Here is a 22,484-nt window from a genome sequence, read left to right on the forward strand (position 1 = left end):
TGTTCATACAGTTCATCGGCTGGATTACTGGGTCATCGTTCTTAGATATCTCCAAATGGCAAAGTTTACAAATCGGTCGTACAAAAGTTCCTGAAGAGGTTTTTACCTCTGCCACACGTGTACAACCATCTCTACTTGGAAACAATTTTGTGACTTAGCCTCTTGGCCAGTTAAATCTCTTTCGGTTGTCTAGTTCAATTAGTACTACATCACCCGTCTGGATCACTTGAGACTTTTCTCTTGATTTTTGAACGAGATTTGCCAAATATTCTTTTCGAAATCTATTTCTCAATTGATCTTTTATATTTTAGCATTTCCGGTAACTTTTTCGAAGTTTCTGGAAATTAATTTTCTCTAGATCAGATATCCCAATTTCTTGGATGTCTTGAATAAAAGTTGATGGAGTCAAAGGAATAAATTTATCAGATTCTTCTGAAATATATGTAAGAGGTCGATTATTCATTACAGCTTCAACTTCACATAATATCGTAGAAAGGTCTTCAAAATTGAGTGATGATCTACCAAGTGTTCTTAGAAGAAGATTTTTTACACTGCGAATGAGCCGTTCGCACTATCCACCCCACCACGCAGCTGTTGGAGGAATGAACTTCCATTTAATGGGAGCTAGGTCTTCAGAATTTTCTATTTGATTCCAATTTAAAGATTTCAAAAGGTTGTTGGTACCCCTGAAGTTAGTTCCGTTGTCGCTGTAGATTGTTGAAATACTTCCCCTTCTCGCTATGAATCTCCTGAGGGCATAGATGAAACCTTCTGTTGACAAATTACTCACTAATTCCAAGTGTACGGCGCGATACACAGCGCGTGTGAAAATGACAATCCATACCTTGGTTTTGTTCTTTAGAAAGAAAGGACCACATAAATCGATGCCCACGACTTCAAAAACTTTCGAGTCTCTGACTTGGTCAAATGGAAGATGAATCGATGGAGTGACAAAGGGTTTTGAAGTAAATATTTTGCATTTCATGCATTTTGATAATTCACTTCGGATGTTACGCTTAGCAGAAATAATCCAAAAATTTTTTCGCAGGATGGAACCAACAGTCTAGAGACCAGCATGGCAGTTCTTTAAATGGCAGTCTCGTATTAAACAATTTACTACGTGATGTTTTGATGGCAACAAAATTGGATATTTGAACGAAAATTCGTCATCACGTTCTAACAACTTGGTTTTCACTCATATTATGTTATTTTGATCTTTCACAACAACAAGACCTTTGACAGTACCTGAGACATCACCAAATTTTTCTAACTGAATTCTTGACCAAAGGAACTTCTCTGCCTCTTTCTTTTCTTCGATCGAGAGCTCAGATGGGAAAAAATAATTTTTATTTCTACATTTGGATATGAATCTTTTCATCCAACAAATAATATTTACAAATCTGCGAAATTTCGAAATTCTCTCATAATTCATGAATTTATCTACTTTTGCACAGGTAAATAAGGATATAGCAGTTTTCTTTCTTTCTGACACAACTAAATTTTCATTAGGAACCTGTTTCGGTTTGGGCCAATTATTTTCTTCGTCTTTTAACCATTTTGGTCCCTCTCCCATCTCGTCTCGATAAGATGCCTTGGACTACAACCACGAGATGGCAGGTCCGCCGGATTTAGATTACTGGGATAAGATACCATTGGTATGATTCTGTGAGTTTGCATATTTCTCTGATTCTGTTACCCAAAAAAGTACCCCATTGGTCATTTCTTCGTATCCATGCTATAACTGTTGAAGAGTCCGTCCAGTAATAAACCGGTATTGTAAGGACATCCAAAGCCTCACGTATATAGTTTGCTAATCTGGCTCCCAAAACACAAGCAAGAAGTTCTAGACGCGGGATTGTCAAAGTCTTTTTTGGCGCAAGTCGAGATTTTGCTTCTAGAAGCTGTACCGAAATCCTATTATTATCTTCACAGCGCAGGAAAATTACTGTTGCATATGCATTCTGACTCGCGTCGCAAAAATCATGTATAAACCATTTTTCTTTATTTCCGTAACCTATGCGTCCGTTTACCTTCAAGTTAGATAATTGTTTCAATTCACTATACCATTTCTGAAAGTCCTAAAATGAGAATGTAGAAAAGTCGCACAATGCCTTTCAACCTTTATACTGTATGCGTGCAGAACGCTGAGTCTGAAACGAAACCAATGGAAATGCAATATATAGTCCACTGCTGTGTTAAATGCTTAAATCCCTGTAGGAGGAATCATAATCTGCAATTACACTGGCAAAAATATCCGAAAAAGTGGGAAGCCATTGGGGATGTGCAACATACATACCTGGCTAGTGAGATACATATTTTTTACCGATATCATGAGTAGCCAAATAAATAATGTTTGCCAACCCTAGCATGCTGTCTCATGAATATTTTTTCATGGCTTTCTGGTGGATAATCAGATATTTTATTAGTAAGTATTTCCAGCTGTTGAGTGATGAACATTAATATCAATGGTAAGTTTTAAGCATGTCATGAGAGACATTTGTTAAATTTGTTTGTAGTTTGTGAGCACACGCACCTTTTTTTTTTTTTTTTTTCTTTCAAATATATGTCATAATCATATTTTGGTTAATATTTCCCTCCCTGAGAATCAGGATCTTGTCTGGTTTCATTTTGAAGACTGTTATGAATTCAGAGTTAAATAAATTATATGTTAAAATCTAAAGAATCTGAAGAATCAGCAACTGAGAGCAAGAATAAATTTTATAAATTACCCCGAGAAATACCAAAAAACCCGAGACCAAAAAAATATTTTTGCTGCAAAATAATTATAAAATAAAATATGGAAATGATAAAGAGTTATGAGCAATTTTTAGTGTTTGTTATCCTGAAATATGGAAGAAGTTATATGCCCATAGCTGGATGGAGAAAAAAAGTTGCAAACATTAAATTTCTTAATAAAGTATGAAATACAAGTAAATGATTTTTTAGGATTTCATTTGACAAGAAAACTGCAGAATGGATTCGTATCAGTGTAAAGAAATCTAAAGCTATTATGGAGACTATCAATACTAGTAGCACTAAAGCGAAATGAGCTCACAGCTCAAAAAACAGCATTTTCACAAGATTGATGTTTATGAGAATTTAATCCTAAACCCAATGTAAAATGTTTAATTAGAATCTGATATTTTGTTTTGAAAGAATGTGAGTCTTTTGTTAAAATTTCCATAGCTCATCTCTGATTAATACCTCTGGTTAGAATGCTGAAGTTGTTCAGATCCAGAAATGAAATTATGTCTTTTGCAAATGCTTTTCTGGGTATGTAATAAATTAGTCACAGGTACAATTTTAATTTAAAGTCAGGTACATTTAGCACTTTTACTGAAAATGATTAAGGTAAGCATCAAAAACAAAAAACACATAATATTTTATGGACAAATAAGAAAGCTATCTTTAAAATATGATGCTGGAGTCCCTCCAGTTGAAGATCAATACTTCAAAATCTGTTTTACATCAGTTTAAAACTGCTGGTGATAATGCTCTAAAACGGGGTTTCTTAAACTGTTGGTCGCAGGACCTGCAGCAGGAGGTCGCCAAAACTTTTAGCAGTTTTGATATTTCTTTTAACTTATTATAGTAAGTTTACAATTACTAAATATTTTTGCACAATGTACCTGAAAATAGATAAAGATAAGATAATGCAGACAAAGAAAAAAAATGAAAACTTTTCGACGCATTCTTTTTATAATATAAACGTTCATTTTCCTTGCTTTGCAAGCGACGCTCTCATTTCGTCTGTTCCTTACTTAAAATTTTCTCATTGTTCTATGTTTTAAAATTAGAAATTAAAATTAATGACCTAAAACTGCAGTAGTATATTACAGTACAAGTGAAAAAATTGACAGTTTCACTCGCGCATATGTCGGATTTGCGCAATACTTATGGGGTTCCACAAAATTTTTGTAAATATTATGGGGTCCTGGGGGTTGGGAAAATATCCTATTGATAAAAAGGAGTTGCGACTGAAAAAGGTTTAAGAAACCCTGCTCTAAAATATACTTTATCATAAAATGAATGAAAAATCCGGTAATGATGTAGTATATGATCTACTGAGCACAGCCTGGGATAACCTCTGACCTGACTTTGTTGTGAAAGTCTTGTAGTGTTAATAGTCATCCTGGCAGAAGGGATTGTTTCTTCCATATGAAAATATAAATATTACACGGCCATAACAAGGCCTGTGTATAAGCATAGATTTGTTAATTACAGACATTGTCTTGTACAAGTTATATAAGGCAGTTGGATATAACCGTAACAATTATGTGCACATTTAAACATTATCTGATTTCATATTTACAGTACTTTTACTGAGAAAATCAAAGTAAACTTGTAATTCAGTTACACATTGACTGGATTTTCTGTGCAATTTTTAACTGCTTTACAACATTATTTTTAACAAGTACATGCAAAATGGATAGTAATAAGCTTACATTACAATAGTTTTTGCTCTTACAGTCCAGTTACTGTTTCACAGGGTGAGCTAGTTTTCTAATGTTGATTTTCAGTTGTAGTACTGTCTGGCTTAAACTTGGTAGGGAGTTGCATGACTCAATTTTCTAGTACCTTATCTGATACCTTTTTGAATTTTCTGGCACCTTGCTTGGAATAGTTGCAACTGCTATAGTTGTAGTATTCATCAAGAGAGTATCTTTGCTACTACTGCTTTTAGTTAATTATTTATTTCTTAGATGATGCCACTAAAATGCTATTTTTAAATTAAGATGTGCAATAAAATTGTGAGAAAAAGAAATAATTAAAACAACAATAAATTTTAGTCCTGTCATCTAAAAAATGAACAACTAAGAGTGATAGATTGCATTCTACGTAACAAACATTCGTGTATAAATTTGAGGTATTATTAATTATGCCTTTGTATACAACCATTTCATTCAAATTTTTTAGTATGTTTATTATAGTGATCAAACAAGTAACAGAAACTTTCCATTCGAAGCTTATCAAAATAATTCATAATAGTAAAAAGTACTGTTCACAAAAAGTAAAACTGTAAATAATATATGCAGATATTAATAGTTGAAAAAAAAGGGTTGTCATAAAACTAAAATAATAAAAATTGTATATATTATTTTTTTATAAATATTTGTATATAATTCTATTACTTTACCATAAATTGTTTTAATTTTATGTATATTCCATGAAAAGATCTTTCTAGTACTATCGTTCCTTTCAAATACTTTTCTGGAATCAATTCATTGTTCTATAAATATGCAATTATCAGTATTTCCTGGGATAAATGTTTATTCACCTTTCTTTTGGATTATCATTTGAATTTAATATATGTTGCAAAACATCATGTCGTAAATTCTTGACTGTATCTTAATATAAAATTATACATTATGTCATTGGCAGAGTGAAGTTTATCTGTTATATAACAGTGATGTTTAACTCTCATATGCTGCTGTGCAGTTTCGAAGAATAACAGTCAATATACATTCATTAGTACAGCAGTTTAAGATATTTTAACTAAAAGTGGCAAAAATAATTTTTGCAATAAATTAATTTTACCCGTTTCATGTAGCATAATTGGTATTTCTTCAGCTGAATTCTTTTATAACTTCTTGAATACCATTTGCATTTTGTGGATATGTATGCTCCTTCTTGAATAATTTCAGTATCAGTATTATTGTTATTACTTATCTCACTTATCTGAATCAGAATGAGGCTACAAATTATTGTTGTGGCAAGAAGTACTAGATTGCATGTGTCATTGGCCTTCAGCACCATGCAAATGATAATCTGACTTTGCTCTGTTCCGTCTCAATTTTGAAGGAGAGCACACTGGGGAAAAGATCCAAAGATCTCCCACTCCTCTTTCCCTACCACCAACCTCTCGAGAGGCTCATCACATATTTTGAGTGCACCCAAACCACACAGACACTATTCATTTACAATTATCTGTGCCTTCTCCAGGATTCAAACCTAGCCCCTTTGGTATGGCAGTCAACATCGCTAACCACTTTCCCATCTGGGCGGCTCAGTATCAGTATTCTTGACATCAGAAAAAAATTTTTTAAATAAATTAACTATCGTAATAGCTTTTTTCTTTTTCTTTTTTTTTTCTTTTAGTTTTAGTTGTAATTAATTTCAGTTTTCTTTTCTTTACATGGTTTTGTTTTGTTCTTGGCTTTATCTCAAATCTATTGCATAAAACTAGTTTTTATAAAAAAATGCTATTCATATCTAGCTATATTATATACAGTACATAGTCCATAATCAGGACTCGTCGGGACTTTGGCGATTCCGAATTAGGGGTTTTTCTGGATTATAGATCATTAATTTAAATCTGGTAAGATGGCATGTAGAAATTATACAATTAAAAATATGAAACCGTAATTTATGAAATAAAGAGCAATTATGATCTAAAGGGTATCAAAATTTACAAAAAAAAGCTTAATATTTATTTGTTTACTTTATTAAACATTTCTTTCAATGTAAGTTGTTTAAGTTGCGTTGTTTTTGGTGCTAATACTTTCTCTTTAATTCTATAAACAGACATAATTTCTTGTTCGGTTACAAAGTTCCACTGTTCAAGTCCTGTAATTGCTTTGTCGAGAATTTGCTTGTCAATCGAAATTTTTTCGTCTTAACCTATCTGTCACTTTCTTCACTCTCTGAAGTGCGCATGTGTAAATGCTTTACACAAGCGTCTAGACCCCAAACCTCACTTTTGCTAATCGCCCGGTTTTGGAATGACAGAGGGAAAAAGGGATTTCGTCCAAGCGCTTACAAATGCTCATGTTGGATTTCATCCAAGCGCTCACAAATGCTTATTTCAAAGACCGCGTGCTTATGTTACTATCACTTGAAATGCTAACGAATATGTGTTAGTGGTGCTATATTTACTTAGCTTAGTTTTTCTTAAAAATAAAATGCCTAATTTCATTCAGTATACTGTGTTGGATTAATTGTGTGTAAAATTTCCGTTTGTAAATTGTGCAAAAGTTTGTCTGAATGCAAATACAGTCAAAAGTCGTTAATCCGGACTCGTCGGGACTTCGGCGATTCCGGATTATCGATTTTTCCGGATTATAGATCATCAGTTTAAATCTGGTAAGATGGCATGCAGAAATTATAAAATTAAAAATATGAAACCGTAATTTAGGAAATAAAGAACAATTATGATCTAAAGGGTATCAAAATTTACAAAAAAAAGCTTAATATTTATTTATTTACTTTATTAAACATTTCTTTCAATGTAAGTTGTTTAAGTTGCTTCGTTTTTTATTTGATAATACTTTCTCTTTAATTCTATAAACAGACATAATTTCTTGTTCAGTTACAAAGTTCCGCTGTTCAAGTCCTATAATTGCTGTGTCGAGAATATCTACTAATTTGTCAATCGAAATTTTTTCCTTTTCAATAACCTCTTTGTCACTTTCTTCACTATCAGAAGCGAATTATAATGACGAGGAATTTGATTTAAATCATATCAAAGACGGAGTACATCGAGATGAAATACTACATTTAGTATAGAATTATAAGCCAAATAAAATAAAAACATCTGCCCTGAAGATAAGGATAGTGCTGACAGATCAACTTCCAATTCATTGCGCGCCGCGGCGTCTCCGCTCCCCCGCCGCAGAGCAGCAATATGTAATTTCCTTGTTAATTTAGAAATGAAAATTGTCCCAAGATAAATGGAGCACTCAACCCAGGAAAAGATTATTTTATAGATTTGCTATCAATTTTCTTTTTCCTTGTGAAGAGTTCAAGAGCAATTTTTTTTACATTAAATATAATTTTTTATTTGTTGTGTAGCTTCTAATATATAAATTTCTATTTGCAACAATTTATATGAATAGACTAAGTGATGCTTTTTATGCGAGGGAAATCACGTTTTTTCATCTGCAGAAAGGGCTATATAAATCTATTATCACAATAATAAGACTGCGAAGACAAACTATTTGGTGCAACTTTTTTTGATTTGCCATAATGTAAAACAACTACATTAAAACTGTTTTGATTGATGATCACTTCGATACTGATGGTCGACTGGTTGGAAAACAAACTGTCTGTAACTTCTTGTGGAAAGGAGAAAAATTTTGTGGCAGTTCTAAAACCCATAGAAAAATTTATGAAAAATGTTAATTATCCCAAATAAACTTGTATGTAACCGTTAGATATCCGAAATATTATTCACCCAAACCATAATTAATGAGAGCCTGTAAACCATTTAAGGGTTGTTAGGATGGCATGGCATTACAAACTTCTCAGATAGGACTGAATTATGGGTCCGTGACACTTAGCCGACGGGACACTTAACCGACACCAGTTAGCCGACAGGACATTTAGCCGACACGGACACTTAGCCGACAGGACACTTAGCCGACAGGTCAGTTAACTGACACGGACATTTAGTTGACAAGGACACTTAGCCGACAGGACATTTAGCCGACACGGACAGTTAGCCGACAGGACATTTAGCCGACATGAACAGTTAGCCGACAGAACATTTAGACGACAATGACACTTAGCGGACAGGACATTTGGCCGACACAGAGAGTTAGCCATCAGGACATTTAGCTACGGGACACTTAACTGTCAAGACATTTAGTCAACAGGATACTAAGCCGATGATGACGTTTAACTGGCACGTACCCAATAATTATTTAAACTTACTATCAATTACAAAATTTCTCGACTTCTCCATAAGTTCAATATTTAAGTTATTTTTCACCTATCACTAAAATTCATTTTTCGATTCTTATAGATCTCACATGTGCTTTTAATTATTGTGTTAATTTTGCATTGTTTGATATGTATCGTGCTGTTTGATATATATTGGCCAAACTGAAAAACCGCTGAAATTTCTCGTCAGGGAATATGAATTAAATTTCGAAAACAAAAAAGAATTTTTTTAGCTAAGTACGGCGGTCAATTAATTACATTTGGGATCTTCAAAAATTATCCATAAAGCTTCTTTATTAAATCAACTGGGTTCTTTTGAACACGTTCACATCATTAATAATTTTGGTACTATTCCGTTTTGAGGGCCGTAAAAAAACTGCAGCGAAAATGTATGCGCAAAAGTACCAAATCTAGCAAACGTGCCCATTTAAACAGCGTCCCAAATCTAGCGTACGCCCTGATTTCAGATTGTGTAAGTTTATATAGTTCTATATTAAGATGCCCTTAAAATACTAGTTTAATTTTTAAATCCTTTTTATATATATATATCCTATGGATTTAACAATTTAAGAATTGCCTATGACGAAAAGCCTGCGATAGAATTTTGGGTAAAGTGCAGAATCATCCACTGCTTGACGCGTTTTTAAGAATTGCACATACTCGGTATCCGTGTACACGTCGACTTATTTTCACTTAAAAAAATATCCCAGAATTGCACAAAAATGGCACTGAGTACACTCTTGACTTTATCTATGTACACATCGGCCTATTGTTACTTAAAAAGTAAAAGAAAATTGAAAAAAATCCAATTGTTTTTACCCTTGTAAAAAGCGGCAAACAAATAAGTGGGCGACTCTGCACTTTACCGAGAATGTTTTCAAAGAAAAGGCATCATTCATTATAGAAAATTATGTTTGAACAACCAACGAGATGACATTATGCTTTGGCGATAACTCGGTAGCGAAATAGCGATGCAGGCAACCATTCAGTTATGTTTAGCAATTTTTATATACTAAATTATAATAATGATCTGAATAGTTATTTACTCTTATGCTTCCATTCAGTCATGTTTAGCCTTTTATGTATAAATTATAATAATAAAAAAGTATTATATGAAATTAACCTTTCATTCTAAATTAAAACATCAATCTTAGTTATTTACTATTATACTTCTTTCTTGCGTTAGGGTTGCCGCAATTATTTTTGGCAGCACTGGCATCAACAATAGTTTGGCGATTTTTTACGTCCCAAAATTAAGATCCCTGCTGTAAGTTTAAACGCTTTATCTGCTACTACTTGCCAATCAACTGAAACAGAAAATGCACTCTTTCTTGGGAGAAGAATCTACCAATCGCGTATTAGGTGTTTTAAAATAAAAATATTATAATTAAGTATGCTTTATTACCTCTATAATTCGTTGCTACAAATCACAAAATATTTTTATCTAGATAAGAAAAAATATGTATTTATCCAAATATCGCCTTTAATCTCTATATGTTGTCGTTGTTTACTAAGCGCTTGATTATTTGAGATTATTATCATGCATGTCCAAAATTAAAACCAAGTGAAAGAATAAAATGCAACTCAGTGTGTAAAATTCTACATTAGAAGTATTTACGAGTAGTAGGCTAGAATTTTGCCTAACAAGTAGTCGGCATTTGGAACGCAAAGTAAATGGGTTACTTAATGCCGAAAGAAGGCGCATGGTTATTCGTGCGCGTGAGAAACTGTCAGTACACGAATCTTAGATGTTGGAAACGTACTCTTGCTTTAATTCTCTAATAGAGTAAACTGAAACTTCTAGAAAATAGACACAGCGAAGACTATGTTGCAAGAGATTTACAAGTTCGCCTCAAACGCACATAATAGTAGCTACTTGATGAGACTGCTGAAGTATCAAGAAAACCAGCGCAAATTTTATCTTAGCATTGCAGTCAACCGGACTGATTTCGAGAAGTGACAGTTTAATAGTATATCCATGTATATATGTCTCTTTTTTTACCCAAATGGGCTATTAGTCTCGAAACGGGATTTTTCATCGTCCTATATAAAGGACGAAAAACTTTTTAAATTGTTGCCACCAAATACTGTCGCCATGTATTATCTTTAAAGAAATTAAATAATGAAGAATCTGCGCATATGTACATATGTTGAACGCACTGTGAAAAAATGGCGGTTCCTAGAGCCATTAAATTCTGAATAATGTTGACCTGCAGCCGAATATGTGCACCTATAGAAGCCCGAATTTTGAATTTCGAATTTTATATTTCATATTTTGTAAAAGAGTAATGAATTTTTGATTAACAAACTCAGCCATTTGAAAGCGAGCAGTGGCAATATTGTACGGAATAAAATATTTTTAACTGCAACGCACAAGTCAGAATTTCTGAAGATATGCTGTTTTTAAATATTTTGTGATTTTGCTCTTTAATTGAATTTTATGTCACGTAAGTGCGAAGAACATGATATCTAATCAATAAGTTAACACACAAAACGTTAATAATAAAAAGGAAAAAAAAGTTTATTAGTCATCTTACTAAGAAAACTAAACATTGATATGATAAACTTGAAAAAAGCCAGGGAAAAATTATATATATATATATATAGCAAAACGTATACCAACACTTAGTACTGCATCGAGAATTCTAAGCACATGCTGCTATGCTACTTCTCAAACTTTTGTAATTTTGCTGTTGAATCTTATGTACGAAGAAAATGGTACTTTATAATAAAGTTAGCCGGAATGAGTGCAACATCAGACTGGTAGCTTGCGAGCCCAGCAAGAGGGTAAAAGACCGTAACAAATCCTTTTGGGAGATGGCTAAAATTTGAACTCTTTCAGATTTTTTTTTTTTTTTTTTTTTTTTTTTTTCTTTTTACTTCCTTGTACGAAGTAAAAAGGAAGTATTGTAATCGCGAAAAGTTTCAGGCAGCATATTTCAACGAAAATATCAATTTTGACCGCTATCGAATGCAATTTAACGATGTCTTTGCGTGATATCTGTACATAAGCACAGAATAAAATACTCTTTTCCTTCAAAAAAATTATAAAACTGCTTTAAAATTAATTCTGAAGAGAATTTTTCGTGGCGTCTGTACGAACGTATCGCGCATAACTCAAAAACGAGTAGCCTCGGAACGTTGAAATTTTGTATATAGGACTGCTATAACATGTAGATGTGCACCTCGTATTTTGGTTGCAATCGGCCGCCCCAAACGTATATAAATATATTTATATATATATCCACTCTGTTACCCGGCTCAGTGATCTCAGTTTCTTTACTCTTATATGTTGGTAAATTGTACATTTTTTGCTTTAAAAATGATTGAATTATGTTGTTTTTATCTTCCGGTTAAGGATTTTATGCCTTTAGTAAATCTGTGTGCAATATTTTTAGAATTATCAGCAATTTTAAAGTTGTTTAATTGCCGCTAAGCCTTTTTTAATGGCGGCCATTGATGTTTACATTTGAAACAGGAGACTAGTGGATTTGTTGCCAATCTAGAGAAACTTCACTTCACAACAACAAAGATAACGCAAATAAGCGTTTAAGATTTACTTCGTAATTTTTAATATAGATATTTTGAGTTCTTATACACTTTTGCCTTCTCGCGAAGTGAGAACTGAATTAATTAAATGAGAAATGCTCAATCGTCTGTGAAAAACTGTTTCTTTTTTGTTTTGTTTGCTTAATTTCTTTTATACATCATTCTAGCTTTATTATAGTATTTGAATAGAATATGTGGCAACGATTAGATAATTCTATTCTTTAAATGATATAAATTTTGTGCATTATGAGTTATAATATGAACGAAATATATAAGTTAACTGTTATATAATTATTGGATTATATAGCAGTTAACTTAGTTTCCGTTATAAAATTATTATAAACTGTTATATAATAATTAATACTGTTAAGTGAATCTAGCACCAGAGTGTCGCTATCGTAAACAAGTACTAGAGTGAATTTTAAAGAATGCATTTATTCTATTGTGGTTTATGCGCTGTCGGCGAAGTAGATTTAATTCAATCCAATAAATTTAAATGAAATGCAAGAAAAAATGCGTATAATGTAATATTCCAATTTTATATTCCAATACAAGGAAGTCATGTGGTGTACACATCAGATGTTTTCCTTTTAACTTCGTAATTCTTAAATAATTAATATGAAATTAAAATATCTGCAAACCAAAAATCGAAAGTTTTAAATTCAGAAACGTAACAAAAATTACTGAAGATATTTCTCCTTAGAAAATTAGATATAAAGAAAAATTGTATTTATTTTTACTGAAGTTTTTATTGTTTGTCTTTATTACTAATTTGAAATTTTACTAACGTAAGAATGAATATTAATAAACTGATGTATCACACTTTTTCTTTAAAATTTATTTAGCTAATTAAAAAAAAAAACTTGAATAGAATAAACCTGTTATTCAAATCGGTGTTCACCATCTGTTGGCTTCCCTAAAATGACCATCCCAACACCAAAAAAACCAAATTTATGGATACTCGTAGGTGGTCGACTTAAAAATAAATCATTTCGTGTATTATAACTATTTATTTTCCTTTTTCTATTTTTGGCATGTTATGTAAAAATCTGTGAGGTCCTTTTTTTATTTAAGCAGTATTAAATATATTCTAATTCATTAGTAATTTAGAAGTCAATTTTATATCCCGTAGTTTTTTCATTGTCATGTGTCATATAAAATAAAATATCTGATTTGAAATTTTTATTTTAAACCTACGCTGCAGTAAATAGTAACCTGTACAGCTATAAATCATCAAAAAAGAGAAAATACATTAAAACTTGGTTTTTGGAAATTAAAGCTGAATCCGAAGTAAATTTTCATACTACGTAGAGACATATATGGATATTGCAATGAGAATATCTTGTAATCATTTACGGAAAAGCATTAAAAAATTTCCATTAAAGCCTTTTATAACATAAAAGAGGTGTTATTATTAATACTGAAAACTATTACTTGAGAAATTCTGACTTCTGGATACCTCTTGCAGATTGTTGTGGCCGGCCATAAGAAAATGGAAATAATACGATATAGCCTCCTTTCGGCATGCCTTAGTGGTGTAATGGTCAGCAATCTCGGCGCGTATTCGAGCCCCAGCGAAGGCATTGCTCATTTTTTACTTCTGCTTTGAAATACTTAATGTCTCTACAGAGTAGCCCGAAATAAATAAAGGTGTGGCGATTGGGTTCCCTAATCCCCAATCACCTTTTAAAAGGGGAGTATATAAGGTATTTCTTCCGCCTTCTTAGCATGCCTGCGTGGTGTAGTGGTCAGTACACTCGGCACGTATTCGAGAGTCCGTGGTTCGAGTCCCGGCGAGGGCATTGCACATTTTTTACGTTTTCTAAAAAAATAACCTAGTATCTCTACAACGAAAAGGCTAGAAATAGGACACAAGTACACATTCTTAAAGAAAATCGAAGAGCTCGTTGCATACCTTGTTCTACCCATAGCATGAGTTTGGTTCTTAGTGGTGCATTTCTTAGTGATGCAGATTCTTAGATAAATTTTCAATAATTGCATTAAATTTCTTTGGTGTAGTGCAAAGTTTATTTTCTTAATCTGTGAAGCGCTGTAAGTTCTATTTAGGCAAGTTCACTTGACGCTGATAACATCATGTGAAACCTGATGAGAGGCAAGAGTTAAAAGTGTTAAAGCTATTAAGTACGAAGTTAAGAATGTAATACATGCCTTAGAAGAACCGAGAGAAAATTTTAGAGGAGATGCTGTGTTAGTGAGACATATAATCTACTAAGAGAGATCTCAGCATTTAAATTTGCTATATGCCTTGCGATTTGGTATAACAATTGGTCAATAAAGTTAACAAAGCTATTCAGCAGGAAGGAATGCGATTAGATACTGTAGTAAAACTTACTGATACGACGCTACGAGTCATTGAAGGGTTTCGAGAAAATGAATTAATATGTAAGATTTACATTTGCTACACATACTTTGGTGAATTTTTTTAATGTGTTGGATGTGTAAAAGATAATCCATAATATTTTTCTTAATGTTCCAAAAGTTAATACAATATATTAGAAGAGAAAGTTCTGAGAATCTCCGATTTAGTAATAGTGGTAGTATAAAAAAATGAGAAATGTAATATTTCAACCAAATTGTGTAGAAGGAACATGTATTTATTTAAAGTTGCAGAAAATATTATCCATGAAGGAATTGTAATTTATTAGAGTTGTCCCTATTTGAAAAGAGGTTTGAGAAACGCTGTTCTAGATATCTCAAATGGATATTTGCTTTTGTTTCAAACCTTCTGTGTCAAGTAATACAAATATATACAACTTAGCGTTATCAAGGATTAATATATGATTTACCTTAATAAACGCGAAGCAAGCTGTCAAAACTGATTGGATCTCTGGCGGCGCCATCAAGTTTGAATCCAGTTACCCTAACATCAAGTAATTTATCCGACATTTTTTGCTATATAGTGTATGAATACCAAACAAAAGAACGGAAAATGGAAATATACGTAAAATTATATCATTGAGTAAAAGCCACATAATTCTTCATTTTTCAACTAATCCATAATTTTCGTACACTATTCTACATTTAATTATGCTAAACACCCTTCTTGAATAATCCAAATTTAAACTTTCTTGGAATTATTAATTCATAATTAACACAAGAAAACATTTTCTTCTTTTACTTTGAAGCGGCGTGATGGATTCCAGATGAATATGAACAATATCAGCATTTGATCTACTGTGTCACAATGTACAGTGTTTTATGTTAAATATTCCAAAACATATCGGAAAATCTCTGTAATTAGCAAAAATTTTATTCAGATATCTATAGCTTTTCTAAGAATTTTATGCAAGAATATGGATGTGAATCTTTGTTTCTATGAATAATTATCTCGACTGTTCTACCATTCAACTGTGCTAATTTCGTTTTGATTGTTTTAAATTAAATTTTGATGATGATTTTAAATTGAATTTTAGTTTACATAGCGTAATTTACGTAAATTTCATTCCAGTTACCTCACCCGATTTGAAATACTACTCATTGCATATTATGCCTGTCTGTCACATTGGCTTTATGATATACTGCGATAATAGATCTCAGATTTTTCTGAACAATGCTAGAATATGTAGCATAGTTTTGAACATGCAATGAAACATTATAGAGGCAGGTCAAATCCTAAATTTTCTCAAATCTAAATAAGAATCCGAAAAGATTCTCGAGGCTTTTGAACGTCAGATATCTCGAATTCCTCAAATAATAATAATATGGGGGGGGGGTGCTTTTACTTCATAATCTCAAAAATTTTTAAATAAAGCAGCACTGGAAATCTGGATTCAATGAAAAATAAATTTAAGAATAAATTAGTTTTTGAAATTATACCAATATTTATTAAAATGCTACAAGTGAAGTTTTTCAAACTCTTGAATCTTGCGGTTCACATCTTGAACGTAATTTGACTAACATATTTAGGCACATTCAAATTTCAATTGACAGTTCAAATTTCAATAGTCAAGGTGTCAGGTAAACAATTAGGGCTATGCATATGATGCAGAGCTCAGATATTATAAAATGAGTTACTAGAAATATCCAGGAACTATAAATAGTAAGTTATCCGTGTACAGAATAATTTACACAATTTGAAAATTCATTCCGAGAAATCGATGCCTGAAAATTTCGGCAGATTTCATTGGATACATTCTAAAAAGGTATGGCAGTCAGGGCCATCATCAGTAGTAGTATTGGTGATTTGGATATCAACTGAAATGGTAACGACCGCTTTCCTTTTTTAATGAACATTTCTATCATTTGTATTCCTATCATGTGTATAAAACTAATGTGTTCAACGTTTTGAATTAAAGCGCTTAAGGATTTCTGGCTTCAAAAAATTCGTATGATAAGGAAAGGGCTAGGATTTGAATTTTGAAATTTTGATTTTTTTTAACCTTCGCATGATCTGAAGATTAGAATGCCACATCTTTAGAAAAAAATAAAATATAAATAACAGTCGGGTTCAAATATGATAAACTGATTTAATTATTGAGGGCTAGATGTCATCTTGATATTCTGGCCTTTGTTTTAAATCTGCAGGAAAATTAAATATATTTCTTAATGCAAAATCTTGGAAAAGCTCATAGCTTTATACAGACCGTTATGTCTTTTTCCAAGCAGTGAGCGTGAATGGTAACTGTTTCGCACTGGGATTCGAACCACACATTTTTCTTCTACTTTCTACCTGGATGCATAAAGGATGTATGTACGAGGATCCTTTCTGGATGCAACTACGAGAGTTCGCTCGGAATATAATTTCTTACATTTTCCGCCACTTAGAGAGAGGTACGAGATCTAATCGACAAACTTTATATACAAGTTCTCATCTAGCTCATTTTGTTTTTCGAGAACCCCTGCAAAGTCCTTAGGCTTTCCGCAGCCGGAGACAGAAACTGTGCTTCTCCGGATTCGAATCATGAATCTTCCGACTGCTAGTTGGATGTGTTAACAATTTACACCATGATAACGGGCTAAGGGGAATGTGATAATTCTTTAATTATGCTCATTTGAAAATATTTTCCCTCTATAGTAGTTTCTCCACATCTTGTAATGTATTATAATTCATTTCATTGCTTTCAAAGGTGTGGTTACAAGTTAAAAATAAAGAAAAGTTTTTCAAATTTTGCATCTTATTTTCACGCAAATAAAAAACATTTTACATAATTATATTAGTAAAGATCATTCAGTGTTTGGTTTTAGTTTATTTCTGTTAAAATCAAGTAACACTTATATCCAGAGGAGGGGAGGAAGGTAGAAAGTAAGTGCTTTTGCTTAAAAAAAGAAATTCGGCTGCGTCATATAATAGTTTTGAAATTTGTATATCATAAAAATGTACTGTTCTGAATGTAGAGCGGAAGAAAGAGAATGATTTGTTTATAGTTATAAGCAGTTATAGTTTACGTGAGTAATTTATTACCAGTTATTTCATTTACTGTTTATTTAATACAGTAGTAATTACATTAAATGTATAAAAAATGTAAAATTCTCATTTATCTACTTCAAATTTTTTTTTTCCATTCAAAACTTTTTTCATTATTTTTAATTTAATGCAAATACAGCCTTGTAGCAATTATAAAATACAGTTGCGCTTCTTTACCTTGTGGTTGTTACTTTCGCCTGGCTATATAAAATTGTGGTGAAAGTCTAGGATATACTGTACGAATATAATCGTAATTATCACATTTCTTGGCTCCAAAAATATTATGGATTGTAATGAGAATTCCTCAAAATTTTATTACCTCTAACATGGGGAAGAAATTTGCAAGAAGGTCAAAATAGATTCAAGGAAAATAGTCTTCCTGCGAGTAATTTTTGAAATATGTAGGTTTAGTACATCCAGCTATTAGAAACTAGTTTGGAATTTCTTGTTTCGAATCCTGGTGAGGGCATAGTTAATTTCTTTCTGTTCCTTGTTCTCAAAAGCTGAATTGGGTCCATATTGGGGTTCGAAGCTAAGATGTAGTGGGCTCGTCATTACCTGAATTTGATCGACTGGTGTCGTGTTTTATTCTGAGATGTTCTGAAAGAAAGGGAAAATGTAAAGAATTCCAAACGTTAAAGAGTGGCTATCCAGCTAAATAATTAAAAAATCGTGGTTCATGAAATCACGGTTAATTTTTTACGCATCATGCTCTTAAAAATTAATAGGCTTCTAAAACATTAACAGTCTCTACAACTTTACTGTCTTTATTACAGTACAATTCTATTGTATAAGAAGTCTAGTACCTGGTTAACAGAGCGTGACTTTTCTTAGCGATCACTATACCATCATCACAGCCGTGCAGACCGTTGGTAACGTAATTTTTTAAAAAATAAACAAAATACGAGGGCTATCCAGAAAGTAGATTACGTTTTGGAATAAAAAAATAAACAATGTATAGGAAACAAATTTTATTATATACAGATGAAAGCCACACTCAAATACTACTTTTCTACATAGTCACCATACAAATTAAGGCATTTATCGTAGCGATGTACGAGCTTGGAAATTCCTTCGTCGAAAAATTCGGCCGCCTGCGCCTTCAACTACTTCGTTACCTCTTCTTGCAGCTGTGCGTCGTCATCAAAACGCTGCATAGCCAGCCACTTCTTCATTGCTGGGAATAGGTGGAAGTCGCTCGGTGCCAGGTCGGGACTGTACGGCGGATGAGGAAACAACTCCCACTTAAAAGATTCAAGAACTTTACGAGTGACATTTGCCGTGTGGGGCCGGGCGTTGTCGTGAATCAACAAGATCTTAGAGCTCAACATTCCTCTGCGCTTGTTTTGAATTGCTCTTCTGAGTTTTTGGAGAGTTTGGCAATACCTTTGAGAGTTTATTGTAGTGCCTCTTTCCAGGAAGTCCACCAAAATTACACCTTTTCTGTCCCAAAAAACAGTCGCCATCATCTTCCTTCCCGACATTGTTTGCATGCATTTCTTGGGTTTTTGGGGAGAACTTGTGTGCCCCCACTGCATTGATTGCAATTTCGTTTCACAGTTCACATGTTTCACCCATGTTTCGTCACCAGTAACGATGCGATCGAGTAAAGAGTCACCATCCTTATAGTAAGCGTCCAAAAAGTTCAACGCTGCAGCCATTCGCTGATTTTTGTGGTCCTCTGTCAAGATTTTTGGAATCCATCTTGCACAAAACTTGTGGTAACCAAGCTTTTCGCTGATGATTTCGTGCAACAAACTTCGCGAAATTTGTGGAAAACTCAAAGAAAGTTCCGTTATTGTGAAATTTCGATTTTCACGGACTTTAGCATCGACTTTTTCGAGAAGTTCGGCGGTCACTATGCTGGGTCTCCCACTTCGATCTTCGTCGTGAACATTGGTTCGGCCATTTTGAAATCTTATGACCCACTGACGCACTCCACCTTCAGTGATAATGTTGTCCCCATACACTTCACGAAGCTGCCGATAGATTTCTATCGGTTTACAGTTTTTTGCAGTCAGAAACCTTATTACTGAGCGCACCTCGCAGCTCGCGGGATTTTCAATTAACGCAGACATTTCAAACCGTCACAGTGTCTGAACGGAGCACAGCACGAACCTCTCACTAGCACGGCTAGATGCAGACTGAGCTGCGCAACGCTCTGACCCCAAGATGGCCGCGCTAGCCCCGCCCCTAGCGGACACAGACGGAAACGTAATCTACTTCCTGGATGGCCCTCGTACGTAAGAATGAATTGTTGGCTACCAAATACAAAGCTCTTAAATATGGTGAAAAAACTTTTGATTCCAAGAATGCCATCTATTCTAAGAAGCAATTTACGCTTAGACACGTTTGTATGAGAGATAAATTACATCTTAGAATCCATGAAACACGCTGTTATTATTATTATTATTATTAGCAATAGTAGTAGTAATGTACAACGGTTATTATTCAACAGAAGATCTGTGCATATTTCTGCGTCTAAGGAATTAAAGTAAGGTTTTAGTAGCAAGTGACATGAAGCATTAATACGAAACTTAATTCAGGATTAAATGTAGGCATATTTCTTTACTGAAGTCCTGAGGGTGAATGCGTCATTCTTGATAAAAATTTCCCAGCGCTTTTAAGAATTTCGTAAAATTTGTTTAGTTTTAATAGCCTTAAAAATTGCATTGATATTGAACTTGAAAGAGAAAGGTATGGAAAGCCGATTACCAGCTTAATAAAACAATATTTTTTTTTTTTTTTTTGGCCAAACTTTGTAAAAAACACGGATTGTGAAATTATTAGAGAACGATTAGAGAGAGAACCAGTTTTAAACTGCTTTACTATGTCGAAAATTTCGGAAGATTTTTTTCTTTTCATGTTTCTTAGACAAGACATTTGCAAGACAAACGATATCACTTAATATTTTGTTTATATTTTATTGTGAACTTTATAACAAGGTCATCGATTCTTTTTCTGAGCTAAACACGTGAACTCCACGCCAAGTACAACGCATCAGTCGACGACTTGTGTTATTGCCAAGAATTTCAAGGTAAAGCGTACGTTTGTGTCTACAACCTTGGATGGTATAATTTCCGCTGTTCCTAATCGCTAAATACATTTAACTTTAAATTAATTCTCTCGTGACGCAGTGTTCTAGATTTATTACGACATATTTCAAAATTTTTCCCCCGCGGATTTTTATCTTATCGCTTCTAAAGAAGAGTGTTGCCGATCCTTTCATTCACTGATATATAGTGAGCCGAGTAGGCAACACCGGCGAGAAGTTCACAACTAAAATATATTCTAGTGTGATGGCTGCACGAAAAAAGTACAGCAATGGAACTAAACCTTTTCCTATTCGAGGTATGGTAATGTTTGGCTGATTTGTAGTTTAATATAAAGAAAAATTTTTAATTATCTTATTCCTGATATATTTTTTTCGTTCATTGTTTCTTACGGTTGTAAGCTGTATGTTTTGACAAATGTTAGGTGGCCTTTACATACACGTGTGACATGTAGACATTAATGTTAGTTAACCTTAATTTATTCCTACTTATGTATCCCAATGCTCTTAATTTGTATGTCTCTGCTCTAGAGGTAAGTTTATACGTGATTTTCCCCCCAGAAGATCATGGAATGAGACTATTCTTAATGACAGCAAACTGCAGCATTCGCTGTTTTAAGCACCAGAATCTGTTTTATAATTTTCCCCAAAAGTTGTGAAGGAAATTTCAAATGAAACTGACTCTGGTTATAATATCTATGAAGTCATAATTTTAAAGATATAAAAATTGCATTTGTGCTTATAAATTTTTTTAATGAGTAGGAAAATTTATTTATTGAGGATATTTTATTTGTGATAACTACATTGGGGTGTTAGAGAATTGTTTCACAGAATTTTATTCTTTCGGAATTTTCAGTATTAGTTTGATATATCATTTGTGGAGTGTTGTTGATTTTGTGTATACTGTTATCGAGTGAAAATTATATGTGTATATTTTTGTGAATGATACAGTAAAGGCTTTTATGGGTCACTTTTGGATTATTTCGATGCAGGCAGATAAGTTATGTCAAGCATCAGTATGCAGGCAAAGAGGTAAAATTTTATAAAATAATCAAACTTCAAATTAATTTAATTTCAGTTAAGTGAGTGGGGAATGCTTTAATTCTGCCAAATAACATTTGAATAATTATCATTAAATAAGAATTGATTTAAATCAAGACGTCTACTTTTAAAATTGCTAGCTTAATTTATGTTTATGTAACGCCTCTATTAAATATTGAATATATTGGGAGGTTTTTAAGGGCATTTTGTTCTGCATAATATTGGAAGTTTCTGAAACCAACAAGCATTTCTAAGCTTGATTTCTCTAGTCATTGTACTATTATTAATTTTCTACTGTAATGGGCTCTGTTCTTTATTTGAATTTCTCTGGGACTGTTAGTTAAATCATTGGTTACTCATAGTCTGCTGTCTTTGTTTTGGTTTATATTTAATTTTTAACATGGAATGTTTATTATGTTCTGTATCAGAATTATAACAATTCTAATTTTATACAATGCTCAATTTTTTTTTCTGGAAACATCAGATATTGCACTTCCAATTAGGAATAACAAAGTAAAATGAACTATTTAAGAGTGAATGATTGATATTTGAAAATGCATATTTTAAAATTTTTCATTTTACTAAGCTTCTTTCTGTTGTATAAGTAATCTTAATCATAAGCGATGTAGCTATACATGGGAGTGGTATGTTTTTTTAGTGTAAGAGTATAACGTATTACAAAGACAGTTTTTACATAAGGAAGGTTGCATAAAAATGATAAATTAAAACGTACAGATTGCTGTTTATGTAAGGAAG

At 32.8% G+C, this 22,484-nt stretch overlaps 1 protein-coding gene across 1 annotated transcript in view; it reads left to right on the top strand.

The window, feature by feature from the left end:
• Positions 1-20,705: 20,705 nt before the first annotated feature.
• The window catches only part of LOC118181608 (6-phosphofructo-2-kinase/fructose-2,6-bisphosphatase-like), a 144,295-nt gene continuing 142,516 nt past the window's right edge, over positions 20,706-22,484 (top strand). The window contains exon 1 of the mRNA XM_085817298.1: positions 20,706-20,986. Within this exon, the coding sequence (XP_085673424.1) occupies positions 20,935-20,986 (52 nt within the window). The 5' untranslated portion in view covers positions 20,706-20,934. The remainder of the gene's footprint in view (positions 20,987-22,484) is intronic.

This window comes from Stegodyphus dumicola, chromosome 1, assembly GCF_044657685.1.
Source record: "Stegodyphus dumicola isolate Sdum_Otavi_A_Nest chromosome 1, ASM4465768v1".
NCBI classification, from domain to species: Eukaryota; Metazoa; Arthropoda; class Arachnida; order Araneae; family Eresidae; genus Stegodyphus; species Stegodyphus dumicola.